Raw genomic sequence first — 18,480 nt, 5'->3', positions numbered from 1 at the left:
CTACCAGATAAGTCTCATTTTTTTTTTTTTTTAGCACTGTCCTTTTTCAACTAAAAGGTTCTGACAGCTTTTCTTACTGTTTGGGGTGTGGCACATCTGCCTTACAGGTGAGGTACCTTCCCATTAAGGTTTCCGAGTGTAAGCTTCACAGACTGGAGCTTTGTTCAGTGGTAAAAACCTGTGCCTGAAACAGTGCCTAGCACGTATAAGTATTTGTTGGGTGGTTGGATGGATGGATGGATGGACGGACGGACGGACGGATGTGTGGATGACTTCAGAAAGGTGGTGAACTAAGCAGCCATTGATAACTTTTTTTGTGGGGCCTATAAAGTACTGGGAAATGACCAAACACTCCCCCCAAACAATCCATTTCTGAATATATTTTTAGTAATTTATAAAACCGCATTAACGTTCATTATTCTATAGCGTGACAATTATAAACTGTTAAGTCTATGTAATTGACCAGAGGTTATGATTATCTCTTGTTCACCATTTTATATCTAGTGTTTAGAAAAATGCCTGGCATATAGTTCAGTGCTCAGTAAACAGTTGTTGAATGAATAATAATAAATTGGACTGCCCATTTATAAATGCTTTGAATTGGTTGTCAGCATTCTAAGACAGGGACATTGTTAGACTTTTTATTTAATCCTTATGGCCTTTCTCTTCTCATCTTTGTTAATTATATAACAGGTTGGTTTAAGGGTTCGAAAAGAGTGTCATTTCGCCAGTGAATTTATTCTCAGTTATTTGTATATAGACATACTGTCTTTGGACGATATGGAATGCCCTTTTTTATTTTCACTTTTGTCCTGTTCATCTACCTGACCGCAGATATGTTATGTCCTTATCAGACAACCAAAGGTAACCACTCTCTTACTTGCCTGCCTTCTCCTTTGTGCATAAAGGGTGATTGAAAAGTTGATTTTCAATAAAGCAAAGCATGGATTTCCACTCTCCTAGCCTCCATTTCTTCTTTCCACACCCCTTGCTCCAACCGGATTAGTGACAGTTTTATTTTGTTGCATTAGTTTGAGTGAGGAATTATTTGGATGTTATAACTAAAGAAATAATAAGCTAGTTGCAATAAAGAGAATTTTTTTAAGAAATGGAAATGGAAATCTCATGGAGCTTATGCCAGAAAATAAATGTAGATCTCATAGAAACTGAAATTGACAGTGCTTTCAATTTGCACATTTCTTCCCATGTTCTGCTCTCCTCTCCCCAGACCAGCTTCCTCATCACAGTTCTTTGTTTTTAAATATTTACTTTTTTAGTTGTAGTGGACACAATACCTTTATTTTATTTATTTATTTTTGTGTGGTGCTGAGGATCGAACCCAGGGCCTTGCACGTGCGAGGCAAGCGGCTGAGCCACAATCCTAGCTCCTTCACAGTTCTTGCTGACTCTCTCCCACACCTTACATGCGGTTGACATAGCGCCAACTCAGAGTACAAATTTACAAAAATTTAAGAAGGAACTACGTGGGGGAAGAAACAATGGACTCTTCGGGATCAAAATTTACTTGTGATTATGTGTACTACATAAACACCATCACCTGGTACTTATAATATTCATTCTATTTTCTTAACCATTATCCTTTTAGAGCAGCACTTGAATGATTTAGAGTTTTCCACTGTTATAAAATAACCATGTAGGGCTTGGGTTGTGGCTCAGTAGTAGAGCGCTCACCTACCATGTGTGAGGCACTGGGTTCGATCCTCAGCACCACATAAAAAAATAAAATAAAGATCTTGTGTCCATCTATAACTAAAAAAATAAATAAATAAAAAATAACTATGCTGGGGCTAAGGTTGTGGTTTAATGGTAGAGCACTTGTCTCACATGTGTGAGGCATTGGGTTCAATCCTTAGCACCACATAAAAATAAATAAATAAAATAAAGGTATTGTATCCATCTACAACTAAATAAATATTAAAAAATTATTCTGCTAAAAAATTTTTACACCTGTTTTTTTTCCCTTTGAGTTTCAATTGAGACATTATTGAGTCAGATAATGTGAATATTTCAGTGCTTTTTATAGTTAAAAGTATTGTATCACCTTATAAAGTCACTAATAACATTGATTTTCCTTATTCAGGGTTCTCTGGAAACTGTATCGGCTGTGGAGAAAGAGGATTTCGGTATTTCACGGAATTTTCCAACCACATTAACTTGAAGCTTACCACCCAGCCAAAGAAGCAGAAGCACTTAAAGTACTACCTAGTCAGAACGTCCCAGGGTGTACTATCAAAGGGACCTCTTATCTGCTGGAAAGGTACTCAACTTTGAGAAGGGAAAAGGGAAGGAAAGGGAATCTTATGATGGTGACAAGTGACCCTTATGGGAGTCTCTGTCTTCTGGGAAGGGGGTGGCATTCTTAGGGAGGGGAATGGACACTTTCTTGCTCTTCTATAATTTAGAAAGGAGAAGATCTGGACGTTTCAGGGGCTCTTTTTACTTTAAGTTCTTAGGTAGTTGTAAAGTACCTGAATTTTTCTATTTTAATTTGACCAAAGCATGCTTAGAATAAACAATGTGGTCTTCATAATACCTGGGAAAATGCATTTACTTGAAAGTTGACAGAGTTTTGTTTTTTTTAAAATTAGAAAGAACTTAACTACCTTATTTGTAGAAATGAATCCAGCTGAAACTTCACATCCTCGTGTGTTCTATTCTAGGAGTTGCCACAAATTCTGTTCACTGTTCTAATGCAGTAGAGTATCTAATCCTTATTCTGTTCAGCAGTTTTTTTAGATGCTGAGATTGTTTTTACTCCATAGAATAATTGTCTATAATGTTTCTGTTTCTTGCCTATACAAGATTTTTGCCCCGCCATGAATAAATCCAAATTACAATAGAAGATTTGCTTCTTAGTCCTTCACCATAATTATTCTTTGTCAAATCTGTAGTACTGTTATATAATTCCTTAGGAATGGCTACCTGTTCTAAGGTGGATATCATCAGAATTTAAGGCTGGCAACTGTTGAATCATAAGCATGGTGAATGATAGATAATTTTTTTCCTAATAAAATCTAAATAATTTTCCTCTAAAAAAATTAATTTGAATGTCATGAAGCTTAATAAAAGAGTAAAAATAAGATAAGTATCACCTATCTACCTTTTAACTTTATCCTTTAGTTTTTGTTTTGGTTGCATACGATGTTTTTAATTTCTTATTTAGTGCTCAGTGAGAATTTGCTTTTCTAGTTAAGAATGATATTTGTTTATAACAGTTGCTCTTTTGAACTCAAGTTGTATATGTATGTATTCACAGATAAAAAACATTATATATATACATATAAAATACACACAATCTGAAGATAAGGTTTTACGCCAAAATACAATTGCTCTTCCCATAAGGTCATAGCATAGATGCTTGAGAAAACTGCCTTCAATTTTTACATGTGTCTCATAAACTGGAAACCTCTAAAGGACCCTTTATAATTAACTTTGTCATACACGATCATTTATACTCCTATTTTGCATGCTACTTTCTGAGACTAATAGAGTATAATGAGGTTAGAACTTACAGTCCAATAGGCTGTCATGGTATTTACCATCTCCCTGAATCAGTACAAAGTACTATTAAAATATCATACCAGAGTCCCACTAATATCAGAAAACACAAACCTTGGTATTGCATCATCTATAATCACTTTGAGTATCATCTACATATTTTCTTTAATAAGACTTGGAAATAACAAGAATTTGAGCATTTCTAATTTTTTCTCTTCTACCTATACAATTTCTCTTTGCTTCTATGTTTGGACATAAGTTAAGACTGAATATAGAAGGTTGAAGGGAGCCTAACAAACTCTAGGTTACCATTATAAACTTAAATAAATCCTGTTCAGGAGACTAACTGGTGTTTGTAAAGTTTGTTGTTGTCTTTTAAAATTATCGATAATTTAGCCTCTGTGTTACCCCAAAAGCTAGCATCACTTTTTTGGTTATGCGTATTTTTCCCTAGGAACTAGTCTGCAGGGAACTGAGGTCTGATTGTTCTTTGCTTTTCAAGCTTGACATTTGGGCCCTAAGAAGAATTGTGCTCACTTTTGTTGAACTCAGGATTAGGGGAATGGGATCTCTAATAAAGTGGCTACCACTTAAGAAGCAGCAATTTGTTTCAGAGATTTTTATGTAATTTTTATTCCACTCCAGAATGTAGAAGCCGACAATCCTCTGCTACTTGCCATTCTATTAAACCAAACTCTTCAGTGTCATCAACTGTGACTCCAGAAAATGGGACAACCAATGGATACAAAACAGGATTCACTCAGACAGGTATGGGGTGTTTTCTGTTGTACTTCAAGCAGCAGATATATATTTAATGAAGCATCTTTGAACTTACTGCTGGCTAGTATGAACAGAAATATTTTTAAATAAAGGTATTACTTGAGTTTTATTAGGATTAGAACTCATACTGGGCATGATGGTGCAGAGCTGTACTTCCAGATACTCAGGGGGCTGAGGCAGGAGGATCAGAAGTTCAAGGCTAGCCTGGGCAACTTAGTGAGACCCTGTCTCAAAATAAAATAAAAAATATCTGGGGATATAGCTTGGTGGCAGAGTGCTTGCTTAGCATGTATGAAGCTCTGGGTATAATTTCCAGGACTACAAAAAAAAAAAAAAAAGGAAAGAAAGATAGAAAGAGGAATTAGAACTCAGCAGTGAGATGGTCAATCTGTGGATAACTCAAACTCAAGTCCCAGCCACCCACCAGTGTTAGACAAAGGAAAAAGAACTGGCAGTTGGGAGAAAATTTAGCTGAAGCATACATATGATGTGATGAGGCAAGTCTGATACTAGGTAATAAGTGGAAATTGAGACATCACAGCTTCCAGGTGGTATGTACTGGGGACATATTCATGAAGACTGAAATTCCACAGTAGGACTCAATATAAGCCCACAGAACATTATAGGAATTCGCGTATCAACTGGGATACAAAGTAAAGTCCTAAGGTGAGATTGCAGATCATAATGGATGAATCCAGGACCTAGTTTCTAGTAGTAGAGATAGGGGCAAGGTTACAAATAACCAGATAAAATCTTAGTACCTCAAACTAGGTTACAATATCAGGGCTGGATCAACAGAATGGCTGATCTGATGCTGAGCAGATTAGCTACTAGTTCAAGGCATCTAAAAATTCTTCTAGTATAGACACTGGCCCAGGCCCTCAGGTCAAAAAAAGATTTCAGTTGGGACTTCATGGCTCCAAGTGGCTGAAGGCTGTCGGGGCTGTAATTGAAAAGATCACTGCAGATAGTATTTGAGAAAATTACCCAGAGTCAGCACAGTTATGTCTTAGGCAAGAAGTAAAGTATTTAAAAGTGTTTGTGAATTATGTTTTCATTTCACTTGCTTTTTGTGAAGTACCATTTTACCCATCTTATATGCAAACTTCATAGGATATGTACTTAGCTAGTGTCCACTCAACCGTAACAAGTAAAAAGAAGGCTCTCTTCATTCACTAGTTAGCTTGCCTCTTTCAAATTTAGGTATGCTTCTGATGAGCTGGAAAATTGTTTCTGTTTTTTTTTTTTTCAGGATGGAAGTGATTATTAGCATATGTTAATAACAACATAAAGATAATAAGACTAACTTTACTTGGGGTACTTCTTACTGTGGTGGACAATGCAGCATATGGTGGACTAAGTTTACCTCATCCTGAATTAAAAAGTCCAACCTTTAAACTGTCCAGGATAGTTTTTAGTTGGTATTTGGTTCTTGGCATTGAAAGACCAGCCTTCATTATATTAATGACATGCCTACATGTCTCTTCTTCAGTATTATTTTAGTAATTTGATGGATTCCATGGTGTGTTATCTGCCATTAGACCTTAAAGCTAATCAAATGTAATTTTAAAACTATAATGTTAAAAATTAGTATTAACTTCATTCCAGCAAAAACATACCAAATACTCATTATAATTTAAGAATCTTATCAGATGCTATATGACAAGGTTCCGGTACTTAACTAATGACTCCAGTGGTCTAAAAACCACTCATAGAGCGATCAAAGAAAAATAGAACATGTTACCTTTCCTAAGAGGATGTATAAATAACAAATTGTACATAAAAACCATGAAAAGAAATCAAACATCAGTAAGCAGTAATACAATTTTAATTATATTAGGAAATATTTTTCAAAAATGAATTTTGTTTTGCAAATCAGGCTTCTGCAAAGATTCAAGCTTTAGCAAAGAAATCCTAAGTACCAGACTTAGGCAAGAGAGGGAGAGGCCACTGACTGACACACAGTGAACGCAAGTCGCCAAGTGTTAGCCCAGTGTCCCTTGTGGGGATGTAAAAAGTAACTTGACCATGAAATTAATTATTAACAATTTTAGATGCAACCCATAAAGTTTACTGGAACAATTGCTTTTTTGATGAATTTATGTTTATAGATGCTGTAGTAATTTCTTCTGACACGTATTGAGTGTAATAGAATAGAAGAATTTCTTGTCAAATTTATGATAGCATTGCAAACATTAGGATGTGAGGCATCTTCCTAACTGATTTAAGATTCACTTTTCTATCAGAGATAGTTTCTCCTTAATCTTAATCTGCAATTGGTGACTGCCTGTAATCAGTGTTTCCTACCCTGAAATGTATACACTGAGTAATATTTAAAGGAATTAATTTAAGACTTTCACAGCTTTGATTTGAGTTTCACCTGCCACACTATGGATATTTATTCTGGCTGACTTGCCACTTATTCCTTGCATATTGTCCCCACATTTTTATGTTATTAATATTTAAATTTTCATTACCAATTCCAGTGAAATATTTTATCATATTTACCAAAGGTGGCTATGTCTTTACCTACATTATATATACACATCACACACACACACACACACACACACATGTTTAAACAGGACAAGAATTCAAGAATAGATGAAAAAGAAATTTTTTCTAACTGAAGATCTTGAAATTTTCCATATTTTCTTTTAAAGACTTTATTATTGTTATTCTTACAGTTTAAGTCTATGAGCCATTTAGAACTAATTTTTGTGTATGGTGTGAAGTGAGAGTCTTTAAGTTCGTCTTTTTGTATGTGGTTATCTATTGTTCTAGACCATTTATTGTACAGACTATTTTCTTCTCAGTGAATTTTACTTTAAAGTAACCAATTGGGTTTGGGATTGTGGCTCAGTGGTAGAGCACTTGTCTATCATGAGTGAGGCACTGGGTTTGATCCTCAGCACCACATAAAAATAAATAAATAAAATAAAGATATTGTGACCATCTACAACTAAAAAATTTTTTTTAAAAAAACCCAATTGATTGTAAGGATTTATTTATGGAAAAAAATGATGGAATGAATCTTATCAAAATTCAAAACTTTTCACAAAACACACTAAGAAAATGAAAATACAAACAACAACAAACAAACAAAAAAAAAACCAGCAAAACACAATCAACAAGATAGGGATGCCCTCTTTCACCGCTTCTATTTTACATAGTTCTTGAAACTCTAGCCAGAGCAATTAGACAGATGAAAGAAATTAAAGGGATATAGATAGGAAAAGAAGAACTCAAACTATCACTCTTTGCTGGCAACATGATTCAATACTTAGAGCCAAAAAATTCCACCAGAAAACTTCTAGAACTAATGAATGAATTCAGCAAAGTAGCAGAATATAAAATCAACACCCATAAATCAAAGGCATTTCTGTATGCCAGTGACAAATCCTCTGAAAGACTAGGAAAACTACCTCATTTACAACAGCCTCAAAAAAAAAAAAACTTGGAAATCAACTTAGTTTCTGAAAGACCTCTACAATGAAAACTACAGAATGCTAAAGAAAGAAATTAAAGAAGACCTTAGAAGATGGAAAGATCTCCCTTGTTCTTGGAGAGGCAGAATTAATATTGTCAAAATGATCATACCACCAAAAGCAATATACAGATTTAATGCAATCCCAATCAAAATCCCAATGACATTCCTTATAGAAATAGAAAAAACAACTATGAAATTCATCTGTAAAAATAAGAGACACAGTAGAGCCAAAGCAATCCTTAGCAAGAGGAGTGAAGCAGGTGGCATCACTATACCAGACCTTAAACTATACTACATAGCAACAGTAACAAAAACAGCATGGTATTGGCACCAAAATAGACTTGTAGACCAGTGGTGCAGAATAAAGGACACAGAGACAAACCCGCATAAATACAGTTATCTCATACTATGCAAAGGTGCCAAAAACATATATTGGAGAAAAAATAGCCTCCTCAACAAATGGTGCTGGGAAAACTGGAAATCCATATGTAGCAAAATGGAATTAAGCCCCTGTCTCTCACCATGCAAGGACCTAGGAATTAAACCAGAGACCCTGTGCCTAATAGAAAAAAAAGTAGGCCCAAATCTTTATTATGTCAGATTAGCCCCTGACTTCCTTAATAAGACTCTTGTAGTGCAAGAAATAAAATCAGGAATCAATAAATGGGATGGATTCAAACTAAAAAGCTTCTTCTCAGCAAAAGAAACAATCAGTGAGGTGAATAGAGAGCCTACATTTTGGGAGCCGATTTTTACTATACACACATCAGATACAGCACTAATCTCTAGGATATATAAAGAACTCAAAAAATTTAACACCAAAAAACAAAAACAAACAAACCAAGCAGTAAATGGGCCAAGGAACTGAACAGACACTTCTCAGAAGATGATATACAATCAACAAATATATGAAAAAATGTTCAATGTTTCTAGCGATTAGAGAAATAAAAATCAAAACTAAGATTTCATCTCACTCCAGTCAGAATGGCAGCTATTATGCATACAAACAACAATAAGTGTTGGCGAGGATGTGGGGAAAAAGACACACTCATACAGTGCTGGTGGGATTGCAAATTGGCGCAACCAATGTGGAAAGCAGTATGGAGATTCCTTGGAAAACTTGGAATGGAACCACCATTTGACCTAGCTCTTCCACTCCTTGGTTTATACCCAAAGGACTTAAAAACAGCATACTACAGTGACACAGCCACATCAATATTTATAGCAGCACAATTCACAACAACTAAACTGTGGAATCAACTTAGATGCCCTTTAGTAGATGAATGGATAAAGAAACTATGGTATATATATATACACAATGGAATATTACTCAGCATGAGAAGAGAATAAAATCATGGCATTGGCAGGTAAATGGATAGAGTTGGAGAATATTATGCTAAATGAAATAAGCCAATCACCAAAAACCAATATTTTCTCTGATATGTGGATGCTGATCCATAATGAGGATGGGGGGGGGCATGGGAGGAATGGAGAAACTTTCAATAGGGAAAAGGGGAGGGAGAAGAAGGAAGGGGGAATGAGGGTAGGAAAGATGGTGGAATGAGGTGAACATCAGTACCCTAAATACATGTGTGAAGACACGAACGGTATGACTCTGAACAACCAGAGACATGAAAAATCATGCTACATATGTGTACTAAAAATTGAAATGCATTCTGTTGTCATGTATAACAAATTAGAATAAATAAACCCACAAATCTAATAAAGCATTAGTAACAATAATTTACAAAAAAACCTCTCATAATTCTATAATAAGATGTCAAAGAATCCAATCAAAACACATGCAAAAGATTTAGAATAGACATTTCTTCAAAGAATATGTACAAATGACTAGCACATGGAAAGATGTTCGTTATCATAGTTTTTAAGCTTATACAAATCAGAACCATAATGAGGTCCCATTTCACATCCACTAGAATTACTAGAATAAAAAAAGACAGAAACAAATGTCAGTAGATGGGAAAAACAGGAAACCTTTATGTACTGCTTGGTATACAACTTGGCAGTTTCCCAAAAAATTCAATGTAAAATTCAGCAGTTCCACTCCCAGGTATCTACCCAAGAGAAATTATAACCTATTTTCTCACAAAAACTTGCATGCAAATAATTGTTTCAGCATTACTTATATAGTAAAAAACTGGAAGCAACCTAAATGACAGTCAACTCAGAAGTAGGTAGATAAAATGTGTGTTCATACAATGGAATACCATTTAGCAATAACAAAGAACAAAATATTGACAAATGCCATATCATGGATGAATCTTCAATAGCTTATGCTAAGTGAAAGAAACCAGTGAGTTCACATATTATATAATTTTATTTACATAAGTTGTAGAGAAAATGTAAATTTAGATACAGGAAGTAGATAAGTGCTTACCTACAGCAAGATGTGGGAATGAAGAAGTAACTGAAAATGGGCATGAGGGTTCTTACTAGGGGTTGAAAATGTTCTAAAATTGGTGGATGGTTATGGTTGCACCACTTGGCAAAGTTACTACACACCATTTAATTATATCAAAATGGGTAAATTTTATGACATGGAAAATACATCTCAATAAGTACATAAAAGATAGACTCAAATACTGCCCTGAGAAAACGTGTAATCCTTTTCTCTTTCAGTTCAATACCATCTAATTTATTGAGTGTCTTCTATGGGATGAGCACTGTCTCAGACCAGATTTTGGAGTGTAGAGTCCTGCTATTAAAATGCTACACCTGACATATATTATAGCTGAGGTTTAGATTAAGCCACTTAATTGTTCTGTTTCCTTTGTTTCCTCATTTGTAAAAGCTGAAATTAACAACACCTGCTTCGCAGTTTTGTGAGAGCTGACGAGCTCTGCTATCGTGCTTGTGTGGCATTGATTCTCATTATAATTACTGGTTAATCATCTGTATTCATTCATATGCTAGAAGCTTTATGTTCATTTTTATTATCTCTGTATCCCTTGGTACCTGGCAAATGTTCAGAAATAAATATTACTTGAATTCCATTTATATTTAAATTTGTACTTAATTTTGGGAGATTATTAATTTATTGTTGTGTACTATTTTTCCAGATAAAGATTATATGCTTATCTACCACTACAGGGCACATGTTTTGTCCCATACCTTGTAGGAAAGGATAGGGATAAGTTTCCCAAGCTTCGCCCCTATAACTACTAGACTAACTTTTTAAAGAGGGGCTGGAGTTCTGCTCAGTGGTAGAGTGCTTGCCTAGCACATGTGAGGCACTGGGTTCAATCCTCAGCACCAGATAAAAAATGAATAAATAAAATAAAGGTATTTTATTCATCTACAACTTTTAAAAAAAGGTTTTTTAAAGAAAACTATCAGGAAGGGCCATTACATAGTGGGTTTTTTTTTTTTTTTTTTTTTTTTTTTTTGAGAAGGAGGAGAGGGATTCTAGGTACTTTTGCCTTGTGGGCATTTCTGCATAGAACAATATTTAAAATTATGTTTTATAACTATGTTGGCATAAAGGTGAATCTGTTAAAATTATATATTAAGACATTTTCTACAGGGCTAGGGCTGTAACTTAGTGATAGAGAACTTTCCTACCATGCATGAAGTCAATCCTCAATATCACAAAAACAAAACACTTTGTTCACTTTTTTCCTCTTCTAATTTTAAAATATTTTCATGATTCCTTAAAAGTGCCATGGACCCTATGTGCTGTGCCTAATGAAGTCAGGCTTGTTTTGGAGTCAGAAGTATTGTCCATGAGGTGGGATTTACCTCTCTGAGAGCCACTATAGGCTCAAAGTAACAACGTCCTTCCTGTTTTGGCCTTGTGTGTTAGAATGGTCATAATAACAAATGGTGGGTTGGGGTTGGGGCTCAGTGGTAGAGTGTTTCCTTAGCACGTGTGAGGCACTGGCTTTAATCCTGAGCAATACATATGTATGTATATACATACATACATACATATATACGTAAATGTATTTAAAAAATAACAAATGAGAGAGCTTTCCCTACCAAATGTCAGGCTCATAAAACCGGCATAAGAAGACACAGCAGAACAGAGTAAAAGTCCAAAAGCAGATTCACATAACTTGTATATTTCAGCTATGACTTACAAGCAATGGGAGCTTTCAATAAATGATGCTCTGAAATTGAATATCCCATGTGGAAAATGATTTACCACTTTGAATTTAGGGAAATTACATAAAAAAATACGAGAAGCCATAATACGAGAAGCCATTATACACATACCAAATTGGGAGTAATTTGAAGAATAGTAAACGTTGGCAAACATTTCAAGAAATAAGAACTAATATATAATTCTGAGAGGAGTATTAATGGATAGAACCACTTTCCAAGTACTTTGTAACACATAGTAAACTAGAAAATATGCATATCTATAATCTGGCTAAAGAAATCCTGTACATGATCACCAAGAGATATGAACGGGACTATTTACAGCAGTGTTCTTCACAATTGACTCAAACTGAAAACAACTCAAATATTCATCAATAGAATGGAAAAGAATAATGAATATATTTGTCTAATGAAATAGCATATGTCAATGAAAATAAATACCTACAACCAGCACGATAGATGAATCTTACAAATATGATGGTGAGCCAAAAAAGCTATTCACAAAAGATTCATTCCAATATTGTTTCCTTTCTATTGCATTTGTAAAAGGTGAAAACTAAGCCCAGAGATTGCCTCTGGGCAGAGGGAGGGAGATGGGATGGGCAAGGGGAGAAAGGAGGTTATTACTGAATGCTGGCAGTGTTTTAAATTCTTTTTTCTCCCCACCCTTTTTTTTTTTTTTTTTTGCCTGTTTGTTTCTTTTTGCTTGACTTGGGTACTGCTGTGTTAGCTTTCCATTAATGTAACAAATGCCTGAGATAGGCAAATTATATGAAAAAAAGGTTTCTTTTCGTTCATGGACAATTTGGCTGTATTGCTTTTGGGCCTGTGGCAAGGCAGGACATCATGGCGTCGAGTGTGTGGTGCAGCAAAGCTGCTCGCCTCACGGTGGTCAGAAAGCAACTCAACGGTGAGATTGTTACAGTCAAAATAATACTTCAGTGTGGAGCCTCACAGCTCACTTTTTGTTCTCCAAGAAAGAAGAGGCAGGAACAACCCTAAGCAGAACTTGAAATGCCCAACATTTCCTTCCTTGCCACCTCTTAGCGTCCAAGAGTTTAATGTTTAAAACATTTTATGATGTGTTATGTCCAAGCCAGGCCTGCCTTGCTCATGCAACCTCCTCCTTTGTTTCCATCCTCCTCCCATACACCTGCTCTGTCCCCAGTGACAGTTGTTTAGATAGCAGTTTTTTAAAAAATATTTATTTATTTATGTATCTTTAGTTTTAGGTGGATACATTAGTTTGTTTTTATGTGGTGCCGAGGATCAAACCCAGTGCCTCATGCATGCTAGGTGAGCACTCTACCACTAAGCCACCACCCCAGCCCCTAGATAGCAGTTTTTATGAGAAAACATCATTCAGCTGTCCCTACAATGTAGCTGTGTTCATCTCTGTCCTCTTTGCTGAACTTCTTTCCCTCTCGTAGGTACAACCCTAAGGTCAAGGTAGTCAAAAGTTGCTTTAGCAGGTTTTTTCAAACTTAGTTCCTCATGAACACTCAATTAATGTTTTACCAAAAACAAACTCCTTTTTCTAAATGTGGTAACACTTTGGGTGGCAAATTTTCCCACTCCTAATTAAACATTGAGAACATGTAGACTTTCCCTTTACATGTTAACTCCCTGGGGGCAGGGATTATATCTTTGCTTTATTTCTCCATTGTATCCCAAGAGCCTAGTGTCATACCTGGCACATTGAAGAGGCTCAATAAATATTTGGTGAATGAATGGATGGAAGGGAAAAAGAAGAAAACCAATTATTGCTTCCTTCTGAGATAGGAGAGGAAACTAAGGGCCATAAATGTGCTTGGGAGACTTCTGTGAACAAAGAAATACAACTGTTTAGCAAGTATAAGGAAGACTTGCCCTCTATGTAGAAATGAAGACATTATAAATCATAACAGTGGGAGGTCATTTTCACCTACAACACTACCCAGAACACTTAAAGCAATGACAAGGATACTCTCAGCCAGGCTGGGGAAGGTGAACAACCCTGTGACCTTCTAAGAAAGCAATTTGGCAATACATAAAAAGAATATTAAAAATGTTTATACTCCTTAGTCTGATAATCTCACTTCATAGAACTTAACCAATAATACAACCTGAGAAGAGAGTCAACATAGTCAGTGCAATTCCCTTTACATTAACTCAAAAGAAAAAGAAACCTTCGAATAGAAAGAATTGAGTAAAAGTCATGGTAATCATGAGTAAATCCATTGAGTAAATCACACATGATGAAGATGCTAAAAAAAAAAAACAAAAAACACTGTAAACCCTGTGCAACTACATAGGAAACACTTCTGCTAAGTACAGAAAGTAACATTAAGACATATTTATGTTTTATCATGTCAAAAGATCCTGTGGATAAAACACAGGAATGTACTTTAGAAAATAAAAATGGTTTGTAAGAGAAGTGAGACTTTGGCATGTTTGTTTCTTTTTCTTAATTTTATTTTGTGTTTTTAATAGGTTAAACTTTGAGAAATTCTCAGAATTCAGCCAAATGTATAAGTCAGTAGCAAATGTTTTCATTTTACTAATTTCTCTTCAGCGTTCTTTGCATGAGCAGAAATAAAGGCCAGTGCCGAATGGAGACAAGTTCAAGATATAGCTAAAGGATAATGAAACCAGAATTTCAAATCTCTGTGCTCACTCCTGAACAATTTTAGGAGGGGGATATTTACTGGATAATGAGAAATGGAGATATAAAAATGGGTCTGTAAAATGTTCATGCGTCTCAGATTTCAAGAGAAGAATGAGGGGGCAGAGAAGCAGGAAGCCAAGAGGCAGTCACCAAGAGTAAAGTATCAACTCAATATTTGCATTTGCCAAAAAGAAGAAAAGGGACTGAATTCACTCTTCTACCCGAAACAGCAACAAAAATACGAAATACATGAAAAACAGCCTCCCAGACACTATACATCAGGCAACAAAGGACAGCAACCTCTGAAAAATTGGCAACAATATGAATCTGACAATTGCCCCAGCTCACTGTCTTTAGAGAGTTTCTAAACCATGATACAGGGAGAGGGAACAGAAGATTCCTTGATTTGAGTAGAAGGAAATGGGACCTACAGGTGAAGAAACTAATCAAGGCTAATAAAAAGTTATCACCCACAGGGATTAGAGGAAACTGCTCAGCAGTCGGGGCCAAGAACAGCGACTGTTCCCACCAGTCAGACAGGAAGACTGTAATCATTGGTCATTGAATAGAGTACTTAGGAAATTTTGTCCCTGAAAGAGAATACTTGACTCTAGATCAGGCTGTGCTCCAATACTGTCTAAAAATATCATAAAAGCAAAATCTTAAAGGAAAATAAAAGACTGCCATCAGTCAGTAACCACCTCTCTCCCCTTCTCCACCCCATCTCCTGTGTGCTCAGAGGTAAACATTATGCTATGTATGCATCCTTCTAATAGTTTAGTTCTCCCTCTCTTTAATGTAGTAGAAATGAAATAATATTTAGTAGAGTCCTTTGTCAATGGAGTTTTTTTTGTTTTGTTTTTGCCCTGAAAAATTAAATTGCTGGGGCTGGGGTTGTGACTCAGTGGTAGAGTTCTTGCCTAGCACTGGCGAGGCATTGTGTCCACCTTCAATTAAAAAAAAAATTTTTTTTTAAAGAATAAACTTTGCTTACAAATGATTTAACTTGATTCCAGAACAATTCAAAGATATTCATAGGAATTCAAAAATATCCAGTCCCCACTAAGGTAAAATTAACAACGCTTGACATCCAGTTCAAGCTTGACATCCAGTTCAAGATTACCAGGCATAAAATATGTAACAACACATCCCACCATTCTGTACAACTATAATGCATCAATTAAAAATACGGAAAAAGGAGATTAGTAGGCATGCAAAGATGAATATATAACTAATATCAAGAAGACAAATTAATCAACCAAAACCAACACAAAACTGATACAGATGTTAGAATCACAAGAGGACACTAAAACAGTTAATTTTTTACAATAGTTTTTTAGTTGTCAATGGACTTTTATTTATTTTTATGTGGTGCTGAGAATCCAACCCAGTGCCTCATACTTGCTAGGCAAGCGCTCTACCACTGAGCTACAACCCCAGCCCCAAAACAGTTATTTTAACTAGAGTTCATATATTTAAAAAATTAAGTGGGCATGGAAGATATTTTAAAAAGACCCAAATCAAATTTTAGAAATTATAAGTACAGTATTTGAGATGAACAATACACTAGGTGAGATGAATAACAGATTAGTCATTGCAGAAGAAAAGGTTAGTGACTCAAAAAGCATAGTAACTGAAACTATCCACAATGAAATCCAGAGAGAGAAAAAAATTGAGAAAAAACGAAGAGAGTACCCATGAGCTGTGCAACAACTACAAGCAGCACAATATACTGGTAATTGGAGTGACTAAAGAGGTGTGGGTAGGCGATACACAAAAAATATATGAATAAATAATGTCCAAAAACTCCCCAAACTTGATGAACATACAGACCCACACATCCAGGAATTTCACTGAATCCTAAGCACAAGAAACAGGAATTTAAAAAAAAAAAGTACTATACCAAAGCCTATCATAATAAAATTGCCGAAACCAATAACAAAGAGAAAAATCTTAAAAGCAGCCAGGGGGAAAAAGTGTGTTATGTACAGGAAAACAAAAATGAGCACAGCATCATATTTTTTATGGGGAACAAAAGAAGACAGTGGAGCAACATCTTTAAAATGTTGAAAGCCAAGAGCAGACAACACAGAATTCTATATATTCAGCAAAAAGTCTTCAAAAATGAAGGTGAAATAAAAACATTTTCAGACATACAATACTTGAAAGAATGCACCAACAATAGACTCACTTTACAAGAAAAGGAAGTCATTCAGCTAGATGAAAATCTGTATCTGTCAAAGCAATGAAAACCACTCAGATGGTAGCCACATGGGTAAATATACACAATTTTTTCTTAGCATTTAAATCTATTTTTAAGATAATTGATATAATGTCAATATAATAAATATATTTTGTGAGATTCATAAGATATGCAAAAAAGGTAAAACAAGTGAAAAATAGCATAAAGGCCAGGAGGGGAGAGATAGAAGTATGCTTTTGTAAAAGTCTTATAGCATATTTGAAGTTATACAACATTATTTGAAGTTTTACTGTGGTAAGATATACCCTAGAAATTCTAAAGCAACTACTAAAATAACCAAAGAATTTTAGTTAATAAGCAACAAAATTGATAAAAATGACATCATAAAATGTACTTGGTTGGGGCTGTGGTTGTGGATCAGAGGGAGGGTGCTCGCCTAGCATGCATGAGGCAGTGGGTTCAATCCTTAGCACCACATAAAAATAAAATAAAGATGTTGTGTCCACCTATAACTAAAAAAAATATTAAAAATATATACTTGGTTGATCCAAAATATGGCTGAAAGAAGAAAAAGAGTAAATAGGACAAGTAGAAAACAAATAGTAAGATGATAGACTCACACCAAGAATCACAATAAATGTAAATGATCTAAACACCCCAATTCAAAAACAGAGATTATCAGATTTTTTTAAGAGAACCAGTTCCATGCTGCCTACATGAAAAACAATTAAAATCTAAAGATATAAATGGGCTAAAGGTAAAAGTATTTTAAAACCAAACTAACCATGCTAACACTAGTCAAAAGCAAACTTGAGTGACTGTGTTAATATCTGGCAAAATAGATTTCAGAGCAAAGGACACTACCCAAGATTAGAGAGGTAATTTATAATGACAGAGGGGTCAAATAATCAAGAAAACATAACAATTCTAAAAAACTTACATACCTTATAACAGAGCTTTAAGATATATGAAGCAAAAAATAATTTGAGAAATATAGAAATACATAACTATAGCCAGGTATTCCAATATCCCTTTCTCAATTATTGATAGAACAGATAGACAGAAAATCAATAAAAATATAGAATATTTGAATAGTACCATCAACTAACTTGATCTGACATTTATACAATACTGCACCCCACAACACATTCTCCTCAAGCCAGAAAAAAAAATACATGTTATATAGAGAGGGCAAAAATAAACATAAGATACTTGTGAGCCATAACACAAGTCTTAACACATTTAAAGGATTCAAATCAAACAAATTATAGTCTTTGCTTAAAATGGAATTAAATAAGAAATCGATAACAGAAGGATTTCTGGAAATCCTAAAATTCCTAAATATTTGCAAACTAACACACTTCTAAATAATCTGTTAATCAAACAGTAAATCAAAAGGTAAATTCATAATACTTTGAATTAAATGAAATTGAAAAAAGAATTTATCCAATTTGTGTGATGCCACTAAAGTAGTTTTTAGGGATAAATTATATGTAAAATCTATATTAGAGCCAAGTGTGGTGGTACATGCCTGTAATCCCAGCAGTTTAGGAGGCTTAAGCAAGAAAACTGCATGTTGAAGATCATCCAGGCAACTTGGGGAGACCCTGTCTCAAAATTATGTGTGTGTGTGTGTGTGTGTGTGTGTGTATGTCTGGGGATGTACCTCAGTGGTAGAGCAATCCTGGGTTCAATTTTTGGTACTGAAAAAAATTTAAA

General features: G+C 35.0%; 1 protein-coding gene across 1 annotated transcript in view; it reads left to right on the top strand.

Moving 5' to 3' along the window:
- The window catches only part of Greb1l (GREB1 like retinoic acid receptor coactivator), a 250,854-nt gene that overhangs the window by 146,590 nt on the left and 85,784 nt on the right, over positions 1-18,480 (top strand). The window contains exons 7-8 of the mRNA XM_076837400.2: positions 2,102-2,278; positions 4,165-4,287. Coding sequence (XP_076693515.2) covers positions 2,102-2,278; positions 4,165-4,287 — 300 coding nt within the window. The remainder of the gene's footprint in view (positions 1-2,101; positions 2,279-4,164; positions 4,288-18,480) is intronic.

This window comes from Callospermophilus lateralis, chromosome 17 (assembly GCF_048772815.1).
Source record: "Callospermophilus lateralis isolate mCalLat2 chromosome 17, mCalLat2.hap1, whole genome shotgun sequence".
In the NCBI taxonomy this organism is placed as follows: Eukaryota; Metazoa; Chordata; class Mammalia; order Rodentia; family Sciuridae; genus Callospermophilus; species Callospermophilus lateralis.
This window is presented reverse-complemented; position numbering and strand designations above follow the sequence as displayed.